The 22792-nt window shown below is 34.9% G+C and overlaps 1 protein-coding gene across 1 annotated transcript in view; it reads left to right on the forward strand.

Annotated features, from left to right (window-relative positions):
- The window catches only part of WRN (WRN RecQ like helicase), an 84226-nt gene that overhangs the window by 50199 nt on the left and 11235 nt on the right, over nucleotides 1-22792 (forward strand). The window contains exons 20-30 of the mRNA XM_069485238.1: nucleotides 49-230; nucleotides 4665-4766; nucleotides 5042-5134; nucleotides 7194-7326; nucleotides 13105-13275; nucleotides 13353-13456; nucleotides 14021-14093; nucleotides 14834-14910; nucleotides 18834-18909; nucleotides 19132-19244; nucleotides 21117-21231. Of these exons, the coding sequence (XP_069341339.1) occupies nucleotides 49-230; nucleotides 4665-4766; nucleotides 5042-5134; nucleotides 7194-7326; nucleotides 13105-13275; nucleotides 13353-13456; nucleotides 14021-14093; nucleotides 14834-14910; nucleotides 18834-18909; nucleotides 19132-19244; nucleotides 21117-21231 (1239 nt within the window). The remainder of the gene's footprint in view (nucleotides 1-48; nucleotides 231-4664; nucleotides 4767-5041; nucleotides 5135-7193; nucleotides 7327-13104; nucleotides 13276-13352; nucleotides 13457-14020; nucleotides 14094-14833; nucleotides 14911-18833; nucleotides 18910-19131; nucleotides 19245-21116; nucleotides 21232-22792) is intronic.

The raw sequence follows: 22792 nt of genomic DNA on the forward strand, positions 1-22792 counted from the left end.
TTTTAGTTCTGTTAAATATGTTTGTCAAACTGTGTTATTTATTCTCAGTGTGTCATAGCTACCATAGCTTTCGGCATGGGCATTAATAAAGCTGACATTCGCAAAGTCATTCACTATGGTGCTCCTAAGGAAATGGAAACATATTACCAGGAGATTGGTAGAGCTGGTCGTGATGGACTTCAAAGTTCTTGTCATGTTCTCTGGGCTTCAGTAGACATGAATTTACATAGGTAAGAACATTTATTGCTTTTACCCTCGCAGATTTGTTTCTTCCTTTCCACATAATCTTTCAGAGTATTTGAGGCAACGTCCAAGATTTCAAGTAATTTGTGAGTACATTTAAAGCCAAAATGATCCCCCCCAAACCAGAGGACATTTAAGAAGAATAATTGCAGTAGGTGTTGCCACATGGAGGAGATGACCTGATTGGAGCCATACCTTGTGTAATGTGAGGAATTAACTACATTGGGATTATACTTGGGCATGTGACATAGATCCTGTGGAATCCCCTCCTGCTATTGTGTGTCAGTGAACAGTGTTTTCCCCCTTCTCGGATCTTCTCAAGTTGTGATATGTCATTAGCCATAGTTATTTCAGATACCATTTATTTTGTTATTGGTTCTTTCTTCCATGGTACAATAGTGATTATTCCAAAAGACTTCTACCAATCCCTATTTGACTGTCTTTACTATTTCTTTCCTTGGTTAGTTCCATGAGAGCAAGCCCACTCTCCTCAGTTGTGTGTGAATAATCATGTTGCGCTGTACTGATAAAACTGCCCTGAAAAAATATTAAGATTTCAGTATTTAAATATAGGAAAACCATTCTGTTTAATTCCTAAATCAGTATTTTGTTGGCACTTAAGTTCTGTGAGATTGGTATTGGAAAAGAAATCTTCATCTTGCAAAAATTTTAAGGGGCAGCGTTCACCAACTTACGCTGTTATCCATAGGGGGGAAAAAAAAAAAAGTCAGGAGAAAAACCTATACATGGTAACCAATGGGGCCGCCAAGATGAAGTATTTTCAAACTACACCTCCACCTAGCTGAATAAACTGAGATCTTAAATGGACATATTAGCCCATTTTTTTAAAATGATGAGAGTACTTACCCAGTACAGTTTTTGTTTTTATTCCTCATTCAACAATGTTTTTTTTTTTTTTTTTTGAGTGCCCACTGTGTTCTAAGAATTATGGTATGTGTTGGAGATACAATGGTAAATAAAGTAGACATGGTACCTGCTTTCATAGAACTCACAGTATAATGAGAATAGTAGATCTTAATCAGAGAATCATACAACTGTGGATACTTAGGGTTATTTTACTATTCTCTTTTTGTGTTTGAAAATGTCAGTCAAAACATTTTTAAGAAAAGGATCATGCAATAAATTTAACACATTAACTGCCACGTGAGTTGTATTTAACTCTTTTGGGACTACAAAAATAAAGTACAATATTCCACAGAATAAAAACAGTACCATTAATGGAAATCAGTTGGAGCCAGTGAAAGATTTATTGAATTGAGATGATTTTACAAATTATTCTCTTAATAAAAAGATGACAGTAACTACTGAGTTTGACTGTTTAAGATAATTTGCAAATGCTTCACCTTGGGAGCTGTGAGAACTATTTTTCAATTTGCATATAATTCACGCACAGAAAACAATAAAAAATAACAAATTTTTCCCCAAATTAGAAAAGATGGCTTTGTTTTCAAAGTTTTTATTCTATTTTTACAAGAAAACACTGTGGCCCCAAGGAACATTTTTTTTTCCTAGTATGGCATTCAAATGTGTTAAAATTACAACTGTGTTAAGTGTTATGAAGGAAAGTTGGGTTGAGCGGTAAAAATATATAATGGTGTGTGGTGTTTACAAAGTTGCAAAGCTCAGGTAAGGCTTCCTTGAGGAAGTGATAGGTAAACTGACATGTGAAGGAACAGGGATTAATTAGGTAGAAATGTTTGCTGTAAATGTTAAGCTCTTTCTTCTAAAAGTAGTCAATAGCTTTTGCTTTTTAACATAGAAGACGACAAAACCATCCTCTTTTAATACAAAACATTTCTTGTTTTCTTTTTGATACTAATGTCTGCTAAGGTTTTTGTGAAGTAGTTTAAAATAATCGGGATAGAACACAGCTGTGCATGCTACTATTAAATTTGGAATATATCAAATAAGTTGATTTCTACCATTTCTGATTTCGTGTATACGTTAAAGGTGCTGAAGACATTAACAGTCTGAGTTTTATATTGTAGCCTTGGAAGTTCATCAGTAATATAGTTCCTGTTTACCTGGTTCTTAAAAGATATTTTCAATGGCCATCTCATTAAAATTTAATAGGAAATAATAGTGATTAGTTATCAAATAGTGGTACTAGAAAACCCATACTTGAATCTTCAGTACAGACAGGTTACTCTTTGAATCAATCCTGTGGAAAATAAGACTATAGGGTTAATCAGGATAAAAAAGAATTGACCAAGAATTGAGGATAGATCTGTCTTCTAGGAAAAAAAAGTCTAAGAATAAATGAAGTTGCTGGTTCTCAACTGAAAAGGTCAATGTTATTCACAAAAATTTTAGAGTCTATCGGTATACCAGAATTCTATGATAGAAAGAAGAAACTTGTCCAGTCATCCTGTAATTTTATATTTCTTATTGCAAAGGCTATGCCACAGGCAAAGTCCCAATGTCCGTATTTGCAAATTATCTTAAGCAGTCAAACTCAGTAGTTACTGTCACCTTTTTATTAAGAGAGTAATTTGTAAAATCATCTCAATTCAATAAATCTTTCACTGGCTCCAACTGATTTCCATTAATGGTATTGTTTTTATTCTGTGGAATATTGCACTTTATTTTTGTAGTCCCAAAAGAAGGCTAAATATTTATTTGATTTGCTGTTACAGACTTGTAGTTTTATTTTGTCAAATTTATTACTGACAGTGTTGAGATTAGTTAAATGTAGGTCTCATCTGAACCAAAGGTAAGGGAGTATCTAGTTCTGAGAATGTAAGCTTTTGTTTTCTTTGTTCTTTCTGAGGAGGAGGTGAGCTAAACAAACAAACAAAATAAAGCCAAAAAGGAACTAATGTTATCCCTTAAGGTAGGAAGAATGAGATTACAGTGGTTCTCCCTTATCTACGGTTTCAGTTACCTACGGTCAACAGCGGTCCAAAAATATTACGTGGAAAATACTAGAAATAAACAATTTGTAAGTTTCAAGTTGCCAGTGGTTCTGAGTAGCACGATGAAATCTCACGCTGTCCTGTCTGTCAGCCCTGGGATGTGAATCATCCCTTTATCCCGGGCATCCACACTGCATGGGCCTGTTTGTCAGTCGCTTAATAGCCATCTTGGTTATCAGATCGACTATTGCAGATTGCGATGTTCAAGTAGCCCTTATTTTACTTAATAATGGCCTCAAAGCACAGTACTGTAGCTAATTTATAAATTAAAATTTATCATAGGCATGTACATATGGGGAAAACGTATTATATATGTGTGTATATATATAGGGTTGGTACTATCTATGGTTTCAGGCATCCACTGGGGATCTTGGAATGTGTCCCTTGTGGATAAGGGGAGACCACTGTATATGGTTAACCTGGGAACTAGAGGCAACAGTTGGAAGAGGCTTTGGGGAAAATTACATGGAAGGGCATGGTGGTTGGTGGTGTCAAATGAGAAGAATGTTTTTGAATAACAGATCTTTTGTATGTTCAGACTTTCCAGAAGTCATTGAGAATTATACAGAGGTATTTTAATTTTAATCAGTCAGAAGGTTGAATAGTCAAAATATTAATGAGTGAAGTCCATCTTGATGTGAATTAGTATTATCACTTAGGTCTTACAGGTAAATCATTGCTTTGTTTTAAAATATCTGAAACCTATTTAACCTAGACTTTTATTTATTCTTGGAAAGATTTGGAAAGCTATTTGGGAGATTGCCATCATCTGATATTTGATATTCATAGAGTTTCTTTATAGAAGACTGAAATTAATAGAGTCAGGATGAGTCATAGCAGCACTGACTTTAAAAAAAGAAACATCTCTTTAATGTTACTTAACAATTTTAAATAAATTCAGTATTATGGCAAAAACAATCAGTTAAAATAGAAAAAAGAACCTAATCTTGATACGTGTTCCATAATACCATACTCCATAATACCAAGAGACAGTTTTAGAGGGCTGAGAAGTCCTGAAAACCTAATATTTGGATCATATTTGGGTCATGAGCCTCTTTCAGTATTTCTTACGTTAATGCTTTTAGTTTCTTATAGAAAATAAAGAATAACCTTTTTACTGGGAAAGTGTAAAAATTGACATATTGTAGAAGGCTTGGTACAAGCCAAAAAGTTTTTGACATATAAATCAAAATGAAAACTTTAGGGTTTATAATAATTTTTCAAAGGCAGCTGAAGAATTGGTACTTGTACATAGGTAGAATTTTTTTCAAAAGCAATTTTCATTCAAAAAATCAGAAAAATGCTGGCCTCGTGTGTGTGGGGCATTAGCTGGGAAGGAATACGAGAGAACTTTCTGGGGTGAAAAAAACTATATAGAGGTGTGAGTTTTCTAGTTTATGAAAACTAAACAGTAATTAAGTAAATAAAAAGTAACAAAATTGCTAATATAGTTTAACATATTTCTGTTACATTTTTAATTGACAGGCACCGCCTTACTGAGCTACGTGATGAAAAGTTTCGATTATACAAATTAAGGATGATGGAAAAGATGGAGAAATATCTTCTTTCCAGTAGTTGTAGGCGACAGTATGTATCATTTATTTTATATCATTTAATAACATTTATGGATGCTTCTCTTTTAAGAAAAATGTTTTGCTAAATAATTTGAGGTATTTTGAAATATTTTGTTGATGTGTGCTGAATTTTTTAAGGCAACCTTTTTTGTGCCTGAGTAAACTGAAGTGAAATAATGAGGTCCCAAGTGAATCAATTAATGATGATTTTACCTCATTATTTTCAGGAATGAATTTAACATATATGTTTTTGTTCTTTTATTTAATTTAAAATTTTCTCTTGGGTAGAATCATCTTGTCTCATTTTGAGGACAAACAACTACGAAAAGCCTCCTTGGAAATTATAGGAACTGAAAAGTGCTGTGATAATTGCAGGTCCAGGTAAAGATTTCTTCTTATAGATGAACATTCCAAAAGTCTTTGCTTCTCTCTCCCTTTTCAAATCATGTTTAGTTGAATTTTTGTTGAATGATACATATTTTAATTTTTTAAACCAAAAATTTATGTATTTAAATAAAAATGAATTTATTTGTCAGCCTACTTAAAGAATTCTCATTTGTCTTAATGATAATTTCTAATCTGCTGGAAGGATGACTTAGGAATTTAACTTCCAAATGTATTTAAATGGGCTAGGAGCAGTTGTTCATGCCAGTAATCCCAGCACTTTGGGAGGCCAAGGCAGGAGGATCACTTGGGGCTAGGAGTTGAATAGCCTAGGCAACATAGTGAGACCCCATCTATAAAAAAATTTCTTTTAAAAATTAGCCAAGCCTGGTGGTGTGCGCCTGTAGCCCTACATACTCAGGAGACTGAGGCAGGAGAATTGCTTGAGCCCAGGGTATTGGAGGCTTCAGTGAACTTTGATCACACCCCTGCACTCCAGCTTGGGTGACAGAGCAAGGCCCTGTCTCAAAAAAAAAAAAAAAAAGTACATAAATGAAAGGTTTATAATCTTTGTGTCATATTTTACAGCCATTAGAGTTTAACAATTTATTGCGTGGGAGATTTGGGTTTTGTTTTTTCATTTTCAACAAGATGTTTATTTAAACAAGATGCCTAGCTTAAAGGGAAACCTATCTAGGAGTTATTTAGAGTAATTTATACCTACTTAAAGACAGATTGTGCTATATGTAACAGTTACATACAAAAAATGTTATAAAATTATTCTTGGTTCAATAATAATAAATGAAAAATATTAAAATTCTCCAATTGAGTAAGGGATACAAGGATTTTTATGTTCTTTTTTGGTAGAACGGTGATTGCGAAATAACTCTCTGGAATATAAAGAGCTGAATGAGCATGCCACTAGGGAAAAGAGGGAGTCTTCTCACGGAACCAGTACTTTTTGTACTTTTCCCCATCCCAGCTCCATTTCTTTTTTTTTTTTTTTTTTTTTTGAGATGGAGTCTTCGCTCTGCCCAGGCTAGAGTGAGTGCCCCCAGCTCCATTTCATGTCAATGAAAACATAACTGTAGGCCATTTAGTTAAAAAAAAAAAATAATATGCTTCTGCTCATACACTGGTTACTTTATGTACAATAAAGGAACAGGAAGGAGAAAATGAAAGAATGGAGAAAACCATACTCTGTAGTTGACATATGGTGGAACCAAGTTGGTGTTTTTCTAATTGAGAATGTATTCTTGGTCTGTAAGCAGAGAGTTCTGGAGTAAAGCAGCAGGTCCCCTTGTTAGCAGACACCTCCTGTCTGCTGCTGCAACACATCAATTGTATCTTCATCCTCCACTTGCAAATGTGCAAGTGTGTCTGTTTCATTCATTGGCTGCCCATCAAGTCGGAATCTGATCAGCCTTATTGACAAGCCCTGTCCTTCAGCGTAGGCTTTCATTGGTTTAAGTAGTGGTGCATGCGTGCCTTTTAATCTTAAACGACACCCCAGAACCATCGTGGCCTAGCACCTTCAAAGTAATGTCATTCTCAGTCTTGACGCCTTCCACGGGCTTTTCCTTGGCCACGGTTAGCTCAGGAGTGTCTTCAGCTGCTGCTTCACAAGAGAAGCCAGATCTGCCCTGAATGAGCACACAAGCAGCACCAGGAGCAGCAGCAGAAGGAGGTAGCAACCAGGATTCGTTTGTTTTTTTAAGTTAAAAACCTTTTCTTTGCAACAACCCTTGTTTTCCAACAAAAGCTAACATAGAAGTTCAATATTTTACATAATCAATCAAATGGAACTGTTCTGCTTGTAAATACTGCAACACTGCTTGCTTGAACTCCTTCTCTACAGTTATAGCTGTTATAGTTTATTTTTCATGTTTTCAATACACCCGCACTCTTTGGCTGCAATGAACTTTATTTGTAACTTTTGAAGCAGTTGGCACATGTGAGATATTTTTTTCTTGGCTAATTGTTACATGAAATCTTTTTATTTTTAAAGGTATATGCCTTGGCTAAGATTTCCTAATTTATTATTATTTTTATTTAGACTTGGTCATTGCTATTCTTCAGAAGATACATTCCAAGACTTCGGTCCGCAAGCATTTCAGCTGCTATCTGCTGTGGCCATCTTGGGAGGAAAGTTTGGAATTGGAGTTCCAATTTTATTTCTCCGAGGATCTGTAAGTATATCAGTGAATTCCCTTTGTAGTTCTTCTTTTACGCCTATTAAACTTTTCTTCAGAAATTTTCTGTATTACAATTGTAGCTTTGACTTTAGATGAGTTTATTAGAAATTCAGAGAGTCATATTAAGTTTCAGTTAAACACTACATTCATTACTGGATAAAACCTGTGTGTATCACATCTTCAGATGTTTTCATGTTCAGCTCTGCATGGCAGTCTAGCACTGTATTAGTTTATCACATTGCAGTTGGTGAATCTCTAGGCTGGTCTTTCCTAGGATAATTAAGTAAAGTTAATTTTCGTAGTGTCAAGAGACAGGCAGAATAAAATTCTATCTTTTGGTGCCCAGAAAACTGCTAAAGTCTTTGAGCGAAACTTTAGTTTCAGGGATTGTTTTGTAAGTATCTAATTTCAATAATGGTATTTGGCACAAAGGTTTGTGGTTTTTTTGGATTTTTTTTTTTTTTTTTTTTAAATCTTTCCTTCTGTTCCTATCAGAAGTATTTAAAATTCTAAGAAAGTATTTTGGTTTTTTTTTTGTTTTTGCTTTTTGGTGTGTATTTTTGCTTTCCCAATGAATACATAGTCAATTCAATTCAACTACTGGTTTTTTTTTTTGTTTGTTTGTTTGGTTTTTTTTGGTGCGATTAGTATGCCAGCATTCTGCTACACTGCAGGTACAAATATGAGTAAGACATGACGCTTACAGTCCAAGAACTTGTTCTGTAGTCCTTTTGTTTACGTGATTTTATTCCTGATTTAGAAGTCTGTGAAACAAAAGTATTATAGATTGATACTGGTTGAATAAATCAAGAATGAGAGATAGCATACTTTGCAAATACACGTACTGATTAAAAATATACTTTAAAATAGAGATTAAAATTGTAGAATTTAAAAAAATCATTTAGGTAAGCATTTATTTGTTAAATACTTGGAATGCTTCACATGAATATTTATATTGTGAGTTTTTATTTTGTTTAGAAAGGAACATATTAAATTAGTTGTGAAATATTTTCAATGAAATATGTTGAAATCCTCTGTTGACTTTTCATGTACTGATGTTTTAGATTCTAAATGGAGTTTAAATTTTGTTTGTAAATCACAAGTTTGATCAGTTATAGTAGAAGTGTTGCCTAAGGAACTACTTTAGCTGCTAGGAGTAATACTGTATTTTTTATAAAAAGGAATTTCAGTTGCAAGGGACAGCTTAAATATAATTGAGATCTGTGGAAACTTCTTCTATCTCTGTCACCTTCAAAACCTGTGTTTCCCAGTTGAATGTATAATTTATCAAAATTATCCTTGTTTTAATTTGGAATAATCCAGCCGTATCCAGTATCAACAAATAAGTATAAGTGGGTTCCTAGACAAACTCGAACTGGTCACAAGAGGGATCAGATTTCACCTATTAAAAAACCAAGTCAGACCACTTACACCAGCAGTCTCTTCTGGGAGTCCTCAAATTAAGAAGTTTATCATTTGTGAAATTTTATACCACCCTTGCTAGGTAAAAGTGTAAAACTTTTTAAAAAGTACCACTTAACGAAGATTTGTAGACACTAACTGCAGCAAAAACAAGGCAAGTTTTTTTCTCCCTCAATTCAGTGATCTTGGTACCTACTGGGATATCGTTTTTAAAGTTATCATTGTAATTCCTTTGAGAATTTAGTAATTGTTCCCCTTAACGAATTTAGGAAAAACTAATTCTTTGTATGTAATTTTGATCTGTAAAGTAAGTGTCTTAAACTGGGAACTATTGGAATTTGTTTAAAAAGATAATATATGTAAATATATAACAGATATAATTTCAGCAGCACATGATTCTCTTACACAAGATTTTTCTAAATAGTATGAACAATTATGCAGCCTATCCACGAGTTTGTGAATGGAGCTTAAAATTTTATTTTTACAGCACAAGTTTGATTAGAAATGAAATAGTGAAAGTATTGCCTAAGGAACTTTCTTTTAGCTGTTTGAACAGCTCTCCATATAAAAATCTTTAAATACCGTGTGTGAATATGTGATAAAATGTGCAGTGACCACAATTTTATAGATTAGAAAAGAGAAACACAGTCATTAATTTGTGTAACCAGGAGATTAAGTGAGACCTGTTTCCTGATCACATTATCAAAGTGGTGAACTTTATCATGGCTCTAGAATTAGGTAACACTTTTGATAAAATATGATTTGACAATAGGCAGCCATTGGACTATTGGTAGTTTTAATCATGCTTTATAATTTTGAAATTAACAGGAGACAGTTATCCGTTTAGTTTTCTGGACAGGCTATTTTATCTGATTGAAATATATTCCCCGTGATAATTCTTGTTACTTTATCATTGGTTTTATTTTACACATAGAATTATGGATCACAATGTCTTTCTGAAGTGGCAGTTGTGAGCTTCTTTGGTCTGTAGGAACTGGGATAGAGGCCAAAAAAAAGAAAAAAAAAAAGTTAAAATATTTAACAAAAGCTATGGGCTTGTTTTGTACTTTTAGCACTCAGGAATTTAAAACTCCTTGGGTTGGAGTTTATAACTGTTAATATTTTTGTTCCACTAGTTAAACATGTATTTTTGTGGAAGGTACTATATTGTATTTTGTGGGGGATTCAGAGCTAAATTAGATGAAACTTATCATCCAGTGTGCAAGGTGTGAGCTGGGAAGAGATAAGGGACATATGAATAGATATGAAGTATTACTGAAGTTCTGAAGAGACAGTGCTTAGGGAAATTAGAGAAGTCTCTGTGAAGGTACCACCAGAGCTTCCTACTTTATGAGGGGATATGGTAAATTTTGGTGAGATGTTGTGTATTTGGATTTTTATTCAGAGGTAGAATGAGGGAAGATGGATGGAGAAGACTGTGGCATTCGCAACAGAAAGAATTACCACAAAAAGCAATTGTGATTTTTAAAGGAGTTAATTCGGAGAAGCAGCAAGGTGTTTTTTTTTTTCTTTCCCCTCTATCACTGTGGTCCCCATCCCTGGACCAGTACTGGTGGCCTGTTAGGAATGGGGCGGTACAGCAGGATGTGAGCAGCAGGTGAGCAAGCGAAGCTTCATCTATATTTACAGCCGCTCCCCATTGCTGGCATCACTGCCTGAGGTCTGCGTCCTCTCAGATCAGCAGTAGCATTAGTTGTAGGAAACAAGCTTAGGGCTCCTACTGATTCTGAGTAAGGGTGAGTTGTGTAATTATTTCCTTATATATTACAATGTAATAATAATAGAAGTAAAGTACATAATACATGTAACATGGTCAAATCATTCCTAAACCATCCTCCTCCCACTCCCTGACCCTGGTCCGAGGAAAAATTATCTTCCATGAAACCAGTCCCTGGTGCCAAAAAGATTGGGTACCACTGCTCTATTGGATACTGGGGCAAAGATTTTGCTTTTATCAGAAACTCTTACCTTGCATTGTGTACTGTGACCAGTCAAGTTCTCTTTATTCCAACACTTGTCCATCGATTAGTAGATTTCCACATTCCATGATATGTCAGTTTTGGTGACCCTTATATTTCCCACCTGATTTTTAAAGGAAAAGAACAGTGTGAAATTGTAGAACTATAGCCTCTTAGAGCTAAAACTGGCTAAGACTATTTAACTCTAACACCTTATTTTACTGTAGTGGAAACTGAGTTAAAATGGAAGTTAAATGACCTGCTCGAGGTCCTCATGGTTACTTTGTGCCGGAATCGGATGAGCAAAAGGTTTTCCTGCCTACTAGTCTAGTGCCTTTTCTTTGTATTGTGCTGTTACACTTTTAAATTCATATTTTTAAATTGAATTATCTAGAGATACTAGAATGAAGATTTGCCATTGGTAAGGGATGTGTGTATAAAACTGTGCCCTCCTTAAAAATCAATGCCCATTTGGAGTCTGGTCACTCTAAAAAAAAAAAAAAAAAAAAAAAAAAATCAATGCCCGAATCCCTACACTGTGTTCTCTGTACGTGTTATATACATATCATCACGTTTCCGAAGTGCTGAACTTTGTCATGGCTTTTTCATCCTAGTTTTACTCTGTCAGTGGATAACCTGGACAATTACATTAACTAGAACACTTAAGCAATTAATGAAGGATGCCTTGCCAAGAGTGAGAAATCATTTAACATTTCTTGTTGAAAATTTTTACTGTATCCTGTTTCAATTCTGGGTTTTGAAAACATGTTACTTGGTTCAGTTTGGATTTCTAGTTGAAAAGGGAATAAGATACCTTTAAAACAAAGATACTTTGTATCAAAGAGCAAAGATACTTCATTCTCTGTCTTGTTTCCATGGCAATCACCATGCATTGTGAATTTATTCACACAATACACAGTACTCACAATGGTTATTGCTCATGAGGGGTAGGGACAGGTACTCCCTACTGATGAGAAGAAATCTCATTGTTGCACACTAATAAATATGCTCATTCACTTCAGGTTTTTTCTGCTTAGGAAAGGAAAAGCTGGAAGAGTAATTTTTAGTGTCTGGTTAGTAAGTCCCTCTTCTGCAATCAAAAAGCTATCTGTCAACTTGGGCAGCTGCCTCTACAGCACCTGACCCCAAACAGCACTGTGTTGGAAGTTGCAACCATCAGGAAGATTTTACTTCTGCTTGCTCTGAGAACCAACCTCTACCTGCTATAACCTGTATCAAAAACACGGATGCCTTTCCATACTTAGTAGTTGTGTGCTGGGTTCTTTGCTGACGCTATCTTGTGAAAATTAAACACCTTAACGATCGTGTATGCCTGCAACAATAGCAGGAATAGCAGCCTTTGCCTCACTTTCTGCTTATACATGTCATGTAAATAGAGCTCTGATTAGCAGAACTTAAATCACGTCCAGAACCCTAGCTGAAGGGGAGTTTGAAAAAGTGTTTATAACTTCCTAGATTTTGCAGTAGAAGAAATCACAGTGGATGGAGGTTAGAATGACCCTTGAATTACAATCTGCCATTTTTACCATGAATACATTAGACAGGCGTGACTTTCTATACAGTCCTATGCTCATGTACTACTATACATATTTAAATGTGTAGGATGAATGAAAGAGGCAGTAAGAGGACGAAGTGAATGGAAAAATATGTTATAGAGAGTGAAGGCAGGGAGAGTCCCCTCCATTAGAGGACAAGAGAACTGCAGCTTCCCTAACATTTCTAGAACTTGATGGCTACGAATAGTCTCCCATTGGAATTCTCTCTTTACTTAGGAGAAAATGCCTCAAAACCATCAACTGTTTAGCGTGCACCTGCTTTTCCTGGTATGTCTCAGTGAAGCAGCTAAATCAAAAATGATGAAGTAAACTTCTCAGTGCTTCTCATGAACAAAAGCACAATAAAAACAACCATGCAGTGGAAGCCGTGAGTTGTTGCAGTGTACTCGTGGATTAGTAGCTTTTGGGTGACATTGCTGTTGGTCACACTGGTTCTAGTCTTGAGCTGGGGATTAGGATCAGTGTTTTCAAAGAATAATGTGTGTATGCTAAACAGAGGTCTAAAAAGTAAAGGTTAAGTATTCTAAACACATATCCAAACCTATACATTGAAAAAATGCATCTGAATTATATGTGAAATTTCTTGGTATTATTTAAAACACAAAAGGAACACTGTTTGGGATATATGTTTGTTTATGAGTTGAGTGTTCACAACATGCACGATAGGTATAAAAACTCTGTAGGTTTTTAAAGTTGAAATTTAGTGTTAAGTCCAAAGGGTCCATACATGGGTTTGTGTTTTACTTAACCTGTTTTTAAACGTTTTAAGATACTGATTTTATTTCTAATTTCAGAATTCTCAGCGTCTTCCAGATCAATATCGCACTCACAGTTTCTTTGGCATTGGCAAGGATAAGATGGAGAGTTGGTGGAAGGCTCTTTCCTGTCAGCTTATAACTGAGGGATTCTTGCAAAAAATTCCTGGGCATAACAAATATGTGGAGATTTGCACCGTTACTGGAAAGGTAAACAATCTAGAAGCCTGCCTGTTTGACTTAATTTTTCTCACTGTGCATTAAAAGATTCTTCTTGCTTTTGACAGGGTGAAAATTGGCTTGCTAAAGCCAGGACAGAATCTCCTCCCAGACTTATCCTTCAAGCTAATGGATATGAAGAATGGTGTCCAACGAAGTCTCTTCTGCCGAGGTTCATTTTTCAATTTTTCTCTTTTATGTTCTGGGTTTTTTGTTGCTGTTTAAATGATTCACATTATACCAACTTATAGGCACTACAGAGGTAAAATGAGTTACTTGTTTGTTTTTCCGTGCTTATTTTAGTCAGTTTGGAGGCAGGGGTCTGTGTGAGAAAGATAAATCATAGAACACTCCCCTGGTTGTTGGGAAGCACTGACCGTAGTATTTAGAAAGCTTCATTCCCATAGATTAAAGCAGCAGCATTGAGATGAATGCTGAGGAATCCATATAGTCTATTTCCTTCTTATGTGTAGAAGGTGGGAAGGGAATATGTAATTGTTGCCTACTTTTTAGTACCTTTACATGCTCTCTATCTTTTTTGAGTTTTCTCTTTCAAACTTCTTAAATCTCCTAGAGCATTTTCTGGGAAAAATAAAATATCGGTTTTAAAAATCACCAGTTCTGAAAGTGTAATAATATAATCTTACGTACCTTTCTGGGAGTGGGAGTGTGATGATTCGTGAATTAGATAATTGCATTCTAACATTTGAGATAATTTAATTTTACTGTTTTTCAGCTCTAAAGCTGTGTATTCAGGCCGTGCACCGCATTCCTCTAATCAAGGACCAATTGAATTAACTGCAGAAAAGGTGGTTTGTTTTAAAGAGATGGTTCTTATTTATTTCATTCTTTATTGATGCAACTCCTGTTTTAAAATTTTATATTTTAATTTTCCATTTAAAGTGAAAATGGCATATATAACAAAACAAAAATTTGGAAAGAGAAGTGGAATGAGCAGACTAAAATACGTGGTATATGATTTTGGGGGCTAATAGAAGTATTAGAAGTATTTGAGAAAGTAACTCATTTTGATTCTTTTAAGCCTTGTAATCATTTGGCTTAGAGTTTGTTTACGTATTATAATACTTACAGTTGATAGAAAAATAACGCTGATTCTGAGTTCTCATTAAAGCTGTATGCACACACTTTCTTGCTTTGTTTTGGAGCTTAGATAACTAACCCACAGGCAGACTTCAGCTAATTAGAACACTGGGATAATGGACAAATGTGATGAATTAAGTTTTCTGGTGAACTCTTTCTGCTTTAGTAAAGTATGCAGGATGTATTAAATAATTGAATTGTTTTTGTAACTTTGGCTCTTACATTCTTTTGATCATTTATTTTCTATAATTTTAGAGGAATGGGACATTAAGTTTTATTTCTACGTGCCTTTAGAACTCTAGAAGTTGATAATTCATGAGCTTATTTTCGGGTGATTTATTTGATGACCTGATTAGTCAAAGGAAAAATTGTCACTGTGAGATTTTGCATCTTTATTTTCCTCACATTTAAAACTTCTTTTTCTAATGGACCTTTATGTGTTTAAAAGCAGTCTAACATGGAGAAGATGTATTCTTATGAAGCATTCCAGAAGATTTCTTCTGGAAGTACCATTCCTAAAAAAAGGTACAGAGTTCTGTATTTCTATGTTCTATATGTTATGAGCACTTTTTTCTTTTTTTCCTACAGAGAAAGGACTGTCAGATGTTGGGATATTTCATTAGCATAAGGAAGTTAAAGCATAAGCCTTCAGTATAATTATTAAAGCAACCTATTATTAATGTTAATTTAATAGCTAATGATTCTTGGATATTACTGTTGCCAGGCACTGTGTTAAATGCTAAGAACTTTATATGTAATAGCTTATTTAATTCTTACAATGTATGCGTTAGCTGTTAATATTTACCCCCCTTTTATAGTTGAAGGTACCAAGGGATAAGAAGTTAACTAACTTATTCAACAGCATACAGCTAGTGGCAGAGCTGGCTTTCAAATCTGTGTTTGTCTACTTCTAGCATCTACAGACTATTTAATTGTATTTGTATAAAATATATACAGGCATACTTTGTTTTATTGTGCTTTGCTTTATTATACCTTGCATATATTGCATTTTTTACTAATTGAAGGTTTGTGGCAACCCTGCATCAAGCAAGTTTGTTGGCACCATTTTTCTAGCAGTGTGTGTTGTGTCACGTCTTGGTTTTCACAGTATTTCAGACTTTTTCATTGCTATTATATCTGTTATGGTGATCTGTGATTGGTGAACTTTGATGTTACTGTCGTCATTGTTTTCGAGCTTCATGAACCGTGCCCACATAAGACGGCAAATACAATCGATGTCGTGTGTGTTCCGACTGCCCCACCAACCGGCCTTTCCCCCGTCTCTCTCCCTCTCCTTGGGCCTCCCTGTTTGCTGAGACACAGGAATGTTGAAATTAGGCCAATTAATAACATTGGCCTCTAAGTGTTCAAGTGAAAGGAAGAGTCACATGTCTCTCACTTAAATCAAAAGCTAGAAAAATTATGCTTAGTGAGTGAGGCATGTCAAAAGCTGAGACAGGCCGAGAGCTAGGCGTCTTGCACGAAAGAGTTAGCCATGTTGCGAATGCAAAGGAAAAATTCTTGAAGCAATGAAAAGTACTACTTCAGTGAACACATGAATGATGAGAGCAAAAAAGCCTTAGTGCTAACATGGAGAGAGTTTTAGTAGTCTAGACAGAAGATCAAAGCAGCCACAATATTCCCTTAAGCCAAAGACTAATTTAGAGTAAGGCCCTAACTCTTTTCAATTCTATGAAGGCTGAGAGAGGTGAGGAAGCTGCAAAAGGAAAGTTTGAAGCTAGCAGAGGTTCATGAGCTTTAAAGAAAAAAGCTGCTCTGTAACATAAAAGTGCAAGGTGAAGCAGCAAGTGCTGATGGAGAAGCTGCAACAAGTTATTGAGAAGATTTAGCTAAGATAATTGATGAAGGTGGCTACACTAAACAACAGATTTCAATGTAGATGGAACAGCCTTCTATTGGAAGAATATGTCATTTAGGAGTTTCATAGCTGGAGAAGAAAAGTCAATGCCTGGCTTCAAAGCTTCAGAGATGGCCTGACTCTCTTATTATGGGCTAATGCAGCTGGTGATGTTAAGTTGAAGCCAATGCTCATTTAACATTCCAGAAATCCTAGAGCCGTTAAGAAGTCGATGCCTGTGCACTATCAGTGGAACAACGGAGCTTGGATGACGGCACATCTGCTAATAACATGGTTTACTGAGTATTTTAAGCCCACTATTGATAGCTACTGCTTAGAAAAGGATTCCTTTCAAAATTCTATTGCTCATTGACAATGCACCTGGTCACCAAGAGCTGTAATGGAGACATACAAGGAGACGAATGTTGCTTTCAGGCCTGCTAACACAACATCTGTTGTGTAGCTCATAGATCAAGGAGTTATTTTGACTTTCAGGTCTTATTTAAAAAATACATTTTATAAGGCTGTAGCTGCCACAGATAGTGATTCCTCTGATAAATCTTGACAAAGTCAATTGAAAAACTTCTGGGAAGGATTTACCATTCTAGATACCATTAAGAATATTCATGATTCGTGGGAGGAGGTCAGAATATCAACAGGAGTTTGGACGAAGTTGATTCTGGTTAAAATCAAGAGTTTAGTGATAGACATACTGAGTTTGGGATACCTGTGGAGTGGTCCAGAAAGTAATTTAAATATATAGGCTTAGTGTACAGAAGTGAACAGTCTGCTTCTGTATCAGTATTATATAAAAATTCACTTTAATTTTCATTAAAATAATACCTGTACTTGGTTTAAGACATCAGTTGGTACCGAAAGGCTTATGACAAAGCATACCAGTCCACATGCTTCCCAAACTCACTTTTGTTCTTTCCTATAGCAGCAGTCACGTCAAATGTTCCAGCTGATTTCTCTGGCATTTGCCTCCATATTTCTAAGTGACCTGCTTAGACTACTGTTTGTTGACTTATTAGTATTAGAAATTTTCTGTCAACTTCCTGTCATGGTAGATTTCTCCTCACTCATTCCTCTACTGATGTAATTATGTTAAAAGTTTGGTCATTCTAATAATTTTTTACATTATATAATTGTTTTACACTGTTATAACTACACGAATATTATATACATACTACTAAGCAAAATTCTGTTACGGCCACTCCTACCTTTTTTTCTTTTTTTTTTTTGGTATTCATAATTGTCTTTGCTTGGTTTTTAGTATTCCTTTTACTAATTTTTCTTTTCTCCCATTTCAGTCTCTCAGTTTAATCTCTTGGAGAGTTCCTTAACTTTTTATCCCCTCCTGTCTAGTGAAATTTTAATTTTAGTTACGAATTTTTCATTTCTAACTCTTGTTCTCTTCTTATTTCTTTAATAATGTATAACAGTCTTGTTTTGTGGATACAGTATCTTCATTTATATCTCTGATAATGCTCATTATAGATATTTTAAACTTTTGTGCACTTGTAATATTCATAGACAACACATTTTTTATTAAATGTTTTCTGCATATATTTCTGCCTCAGGGATATGTTACCCAAACTTTTTCCAGTATATATGATAAAATTTCTTTGTCAAATAATTTAAAATACCATTTTTCTAGTAATACACTAGTATAAAGAATTCTGTAAATACTAAGATAAAGGCTAACATATAATTTAAAGCAAGTTTATGATTTTCTGATATTCTTTGAGCAGGAGTTCTCTTTCCTGAGTTTCACGTCTACTTATTTTAGTGATAGGATTTGACGATTATGGAAATGAAATTTTACTTTACACTGTAGTTTCTAAATTCTTCCTACAGAGAAATTTATAAACATGTGTTGAATACCAAACATGTTTTCCCTTCTACCTTCAAGAAACAGGAAATCACTTAAATTTGACATCTTTTATAGAGGGTATTTTATACAAGGTCATTTTTATAAATTTTCCTATTTATAATTAATCAACAAGAAATGCCTTCTGTAGAAATTGGTTTTCTATCTAGTTTGGTGCCCAGTACCTTTTGTACCATGTTGTTCGCTAATGGGTGTTTTCTCTCCTTGTTACAAATCAAAACCAAAATGACGTTGTTATTTTTGTTTGATTTTGAAGAAAATTCTGAATAACTTGATTAATCCTTTGCCAGTGTTCTCCATTAACTGAAAATCAGTTACGTTACAAGAATAAAAGATTGTATCCCAGTAGGTTAAAAAATCTATTAAAACCAGTAGGTTAAAAAAATGTTATTGTTGGAATGGATAAGGAGTACTTTCTTGCAAAGCATTTGGTTGAGGAAGAGAGTGGGACAAATGCTGTTTTTAAACACACCAATTTTGTGAACTCAAATTGCAATTTTTACTTTACCATTATAATGAATGTATTTGGTCCAAAATGTTTAAAATCTACGCTGTCGTCATTAAATAAATTACCTTACCGATACTGTGAAGAATAAACATTAGTACTGACTTGGAAAGAGATTCTGCGAAACGAAATAGAAAGTAAACTGGGAGAAAGAAATGCTCTTATTATTTATTTTCTTTTAAATATTTTAGCATCATGGTGCAGTCACCAGAAAAATCTTACACTTCTTCAGCGCCTGTTATTTCAGCTCAAGAGCAGGAGACTCAGGTAAGGCTGCAGTAAAAAGGCAATTATTTTATGAGCAGTGAGTGACGATTCTGTGCATGCTTAAAACTCTGTGGCCAGTATTTTAAAAATTGTGCTTTTGCTAAGAGTCTGAGGTAGAGTTCAATTTATATTCATCTTAAGGGAAAATGTGATATGTGAAGCTCTAAAAATAAAGGTTTGGATCTAAGTACGTTTTGAGTTGTTTCTTTGTTTTTTGTTCAGACTGTGTTATATGGCAAATTGGTAGACACTAGGCAGAAACAAGGCGATAAAATGGATGTTCCTCCAGCTATTCTGGCAACAAACAAGATGCTGGTGGATATGGCCAAAATGAGGTAAGCTGTCTTTTGTGTATGTTCCAATTTATTTTCTTCTAGCATAGGACCATGGCTTTAACTGTCATGTCTGTGAGGTGACTTCCAAATCTCTCATGCTGCTGTGCTTATCTGTTTGCTGAGTGTTAGCCCCGTGTCTCTACATGTATGAAAACGCGCTATATTTTCAGCAATCAGATTCAGTGTGTGTGTGTGTGTGTGGGTATGTGTGTGTATCTAACCATTATCTACCTACCCTCCATACATGTGGTTCATCCAAGTGCCTAAACTCCTCTTTTTGAATTCTCTATTTCTGTTGGTTGTCTCATCACGTTCCTAATCAGAGGTTCCTAATGTTAAAAGCTTCTCATTATTTTCACTTCTCTGACATACGTTCCCTTTTTCCTCTCATTTAAATAGTTTTCAGATCTTTTGGTTTAAATGTTGTTTGTGTATCTGTCTTATGCCTTCCCCCTCCTTTTTACTGATACCGTGTTAGTTCAGACCATCTTCCCTTGGCCTGTTGCAAAAGCCTTTTAACTGCTCACTCATTCTCTCTCTCTCTTTCTTCTGCTATATGAGGATCAAATTAGTCTTCCTATGTCATATACTTCTGCTTAAATTGTTTCTCACAGTCTTAACTTCTTTAGCTTAGAATCCAAGGCCCTCCATTTATGGACTTAAACCCACTTTTCCATGTGTGTCACAGAATTTGGAATAGTTTTGTTTACCATTGTTGAAGGCCATTTTCACCTTCCAGGTAATTTTGTATTTTGCTTCTTGTTTCCGTGATTCCTCAAAACCCCTCTTAAGAAATCCTTCAAGATCTAGCTTTATTACTGTTTCCTCCATGAAGTCTTCTGTGGTCTTAAATTCCTTTCTCTTGAATTTACAAAGGACTTTTAGATGATTTCTAAAGGACGCTTCTATGGCGCTTATCACACAGTGCTGTATTTTATTTTTTTGTAATTAGTGGTAAACATGTATATCCTAGATTTTAAACTCTCAGAATAAAGGTATTAGTGCCTCATCACTTTGTGTTTCCCACAGCACCTAGCACAATTCCTAATGAACACTAGGTGGTCATTCAATATTTAGAAGAAATTATTTCCACAGAATAGTAGTTTGGTAATTGTATTCTTTCCTGTAAAAAATTTTTTCTGGTAGTTCTATGCTTCTTTTTAAAAAATTGTTTCTGTCACTAAATTTTACCCAATGTTATTTTAGTGCCGACTATTCCAGTGATATTACAGAGTGTTTACATCATACAGGTTATTTTGTTAAAAATATTCTGTGGTTATACTTTAATATTCAGAGAACATATTTAAGCAAAAAGTAATCATTAGATTGGCAGACTTTTAGAAAGAAGACATCATACAGCCTCTTGGATATTGGACACAATCAGAAATAACAGTAAGAAATATTGAGCTAAAAGACTGAAGTATAGTTAGAAGGTTTACTGTTTTAGGTAACTACTTTGTAGGAGAAAATAATGAGAGTTTCTTCTGAGAGTTTCGTAGCCTCTTAGTTGTCCCTCATTACAGCCTCATAGTTTTCATTTCTATAAAAATAATAAAATCAGTAATAGAGTGGAACAATTGATGTTAGCTTGTTTCTTTATAATAATGGCCTGTTTACCAGTTAATACTGTGTCTTTCTGGTGAAGGAGGCAGTAGTGTTTTTATTAATAAATTGTTAAAACAGCAAGTCTTTAAATGGTGGAAAGCAAAGAACGAAATTATAAAACTTGATTACTTATATATTGGTTTTGGTTGTTGGAAAAAATAAACATTTACTGAGATTGAGTTTCAGTATGAAGCTGAACATCAGCTCTGTTGCTGGAGTGATACTGTTTCAGTGGTTTCTTGACCTTTTTTGTTTTTTTAAACACAGGCCAACTACGGTTGAAAATCTAAAAAAGATCGATGGTGTTTCTGAAGGTAAAGCTACTATGTTGACCCCTCTGTTGGAAGTCATCAAACATTTCTGCCAAGCAAATCGTGTTCAGGTAAAATACTGTGATTTGCAGGAACTCTTAGATAAGAGTTAGCATTTTTCTACCATTTCAAAAGCACCTTTCAAAAGCAACATTTTCTCCCTTTATTTGCATTTCCATATTGGACATTTAGAAAATGAATTAAGATGGTTTCTGCAGTAAATCTGTTGTGAAAACATGTCAGTGACCTACTTTTAAAGATGATATGAAAGGAGTTGTCCCAGCTGCTCATGTCTTTCTATGTCATTGGGAAGTTTTGTTTTTAAATTCGAATGAGGGCCAGGTGTGGTGTCTCACGCCTATAATCCTAGCACTTTGGGAGACCAAGATGGCAGGATTGCTTGAGGCCAGGAGTTTGAGACCAGCCTGGGCAACATAGTGAGATTCCTTCTTTAAAAAAATTTTTTTTTTTAAAATTAGCCAGGCATGGAGGTGTGCACCTGTAGTCCCAGCTACTCAGGAAGCTGAGGCAGGAGGATCGCTTGAGCCCAGGAGTTGGAGGCTACAGTGAGCTATGATTGTGCCACTACACTCTAGCCAAGGCAACAGAGTGAGATTCTGTCCCCCCCCCCCCCCAAAAAAAAAAATTGCATATTGTATTTTAGGTTGATAAATTCCAACTTTTACTTTGAAATGTGGTAGTTAGAAATTAAAGCTGCAACGTTATCCTTGCTATCAGTTGGTAAGGAGCTCAGCTACTTTGTTTCTAATTTTTTGGCGTATTCTCTAATTAGCTTCCCCTTCTAGTAATGCTGTCTTTTGATATTAAATAGATTTCATGTTATTCTCTTCATTCTTAATGGCGTTTCCTAATGGCATTTCCTTCATATCCTTTTATTACTTCTTGCCCCACCATAAATGACCATTTGCATAAGGATTGTTTGGGTTTTTCTTTAAACTCTACGTGCAGACTATGCTGTATACTCCAGCACAGAGGGCGAGGCAGGGTGTGGTAGTGGGAAGACTACTGGACTCAGAGTCAGGGAATCAGGATCTTAGCTCTTCTCTATATAGTTTGCCTGAACATCTTTAACTTCTTTGGGTCTCCATTTCTTTACCTACACAATGGAATTGATACTTCTTCGTCTGCATCAAGGAAATAAGGATGACATTAGAAAGATAAAAGACGTGAGACACCTATAAAAAGCTGGAAGAATTAAATGCATTCTAGACAGTATTATGGGATTGCTTTTTACTTCTAAGAATCTCCTGGTAAGGTTTGGGCAGGCACAGTTGGATTCTGCTTTAGAAAAATCCTTCTTTAAGTAGAAAACCCTTCTGCTTTTTGTATAACATATAGCATTTCTCTCTTTTGCTATAGCATATCTTTGGCAACTTAAAATTTTCTTTTTCATACTCTTACACAAGACATTGTGTGAAAATTCCTTATATTCCATATGGATATTTGAAAATGAAATTATAATGTCTGAATGATTTGATAAATAATACCATACCTACCATCAGTAATTGAGTAAGTTTCCTCTCTTTATATACTTGATGGTAGTGTCTTCTTTCGTAAATTAGTGGTATTATTTAACAGTGAATGAATTATCCCTCCCAACTTCCCTTCAGG

The sequence above is a fragment of the Eulemur rufifrons genome, chromosome 12 (genome assembly GCF_041146395.1).
Source record: "Eulemur rufifrons isolate Redbay chromosome 12, OSU_ERuf_1, whole genome shotgun sequence".
NCBI classification, from domain to species: Eukaryota; Metazoa; Chordata; class Mammalia; order Primates; family Lemuridae; genus Eulemur; species Eulemur rufifrons.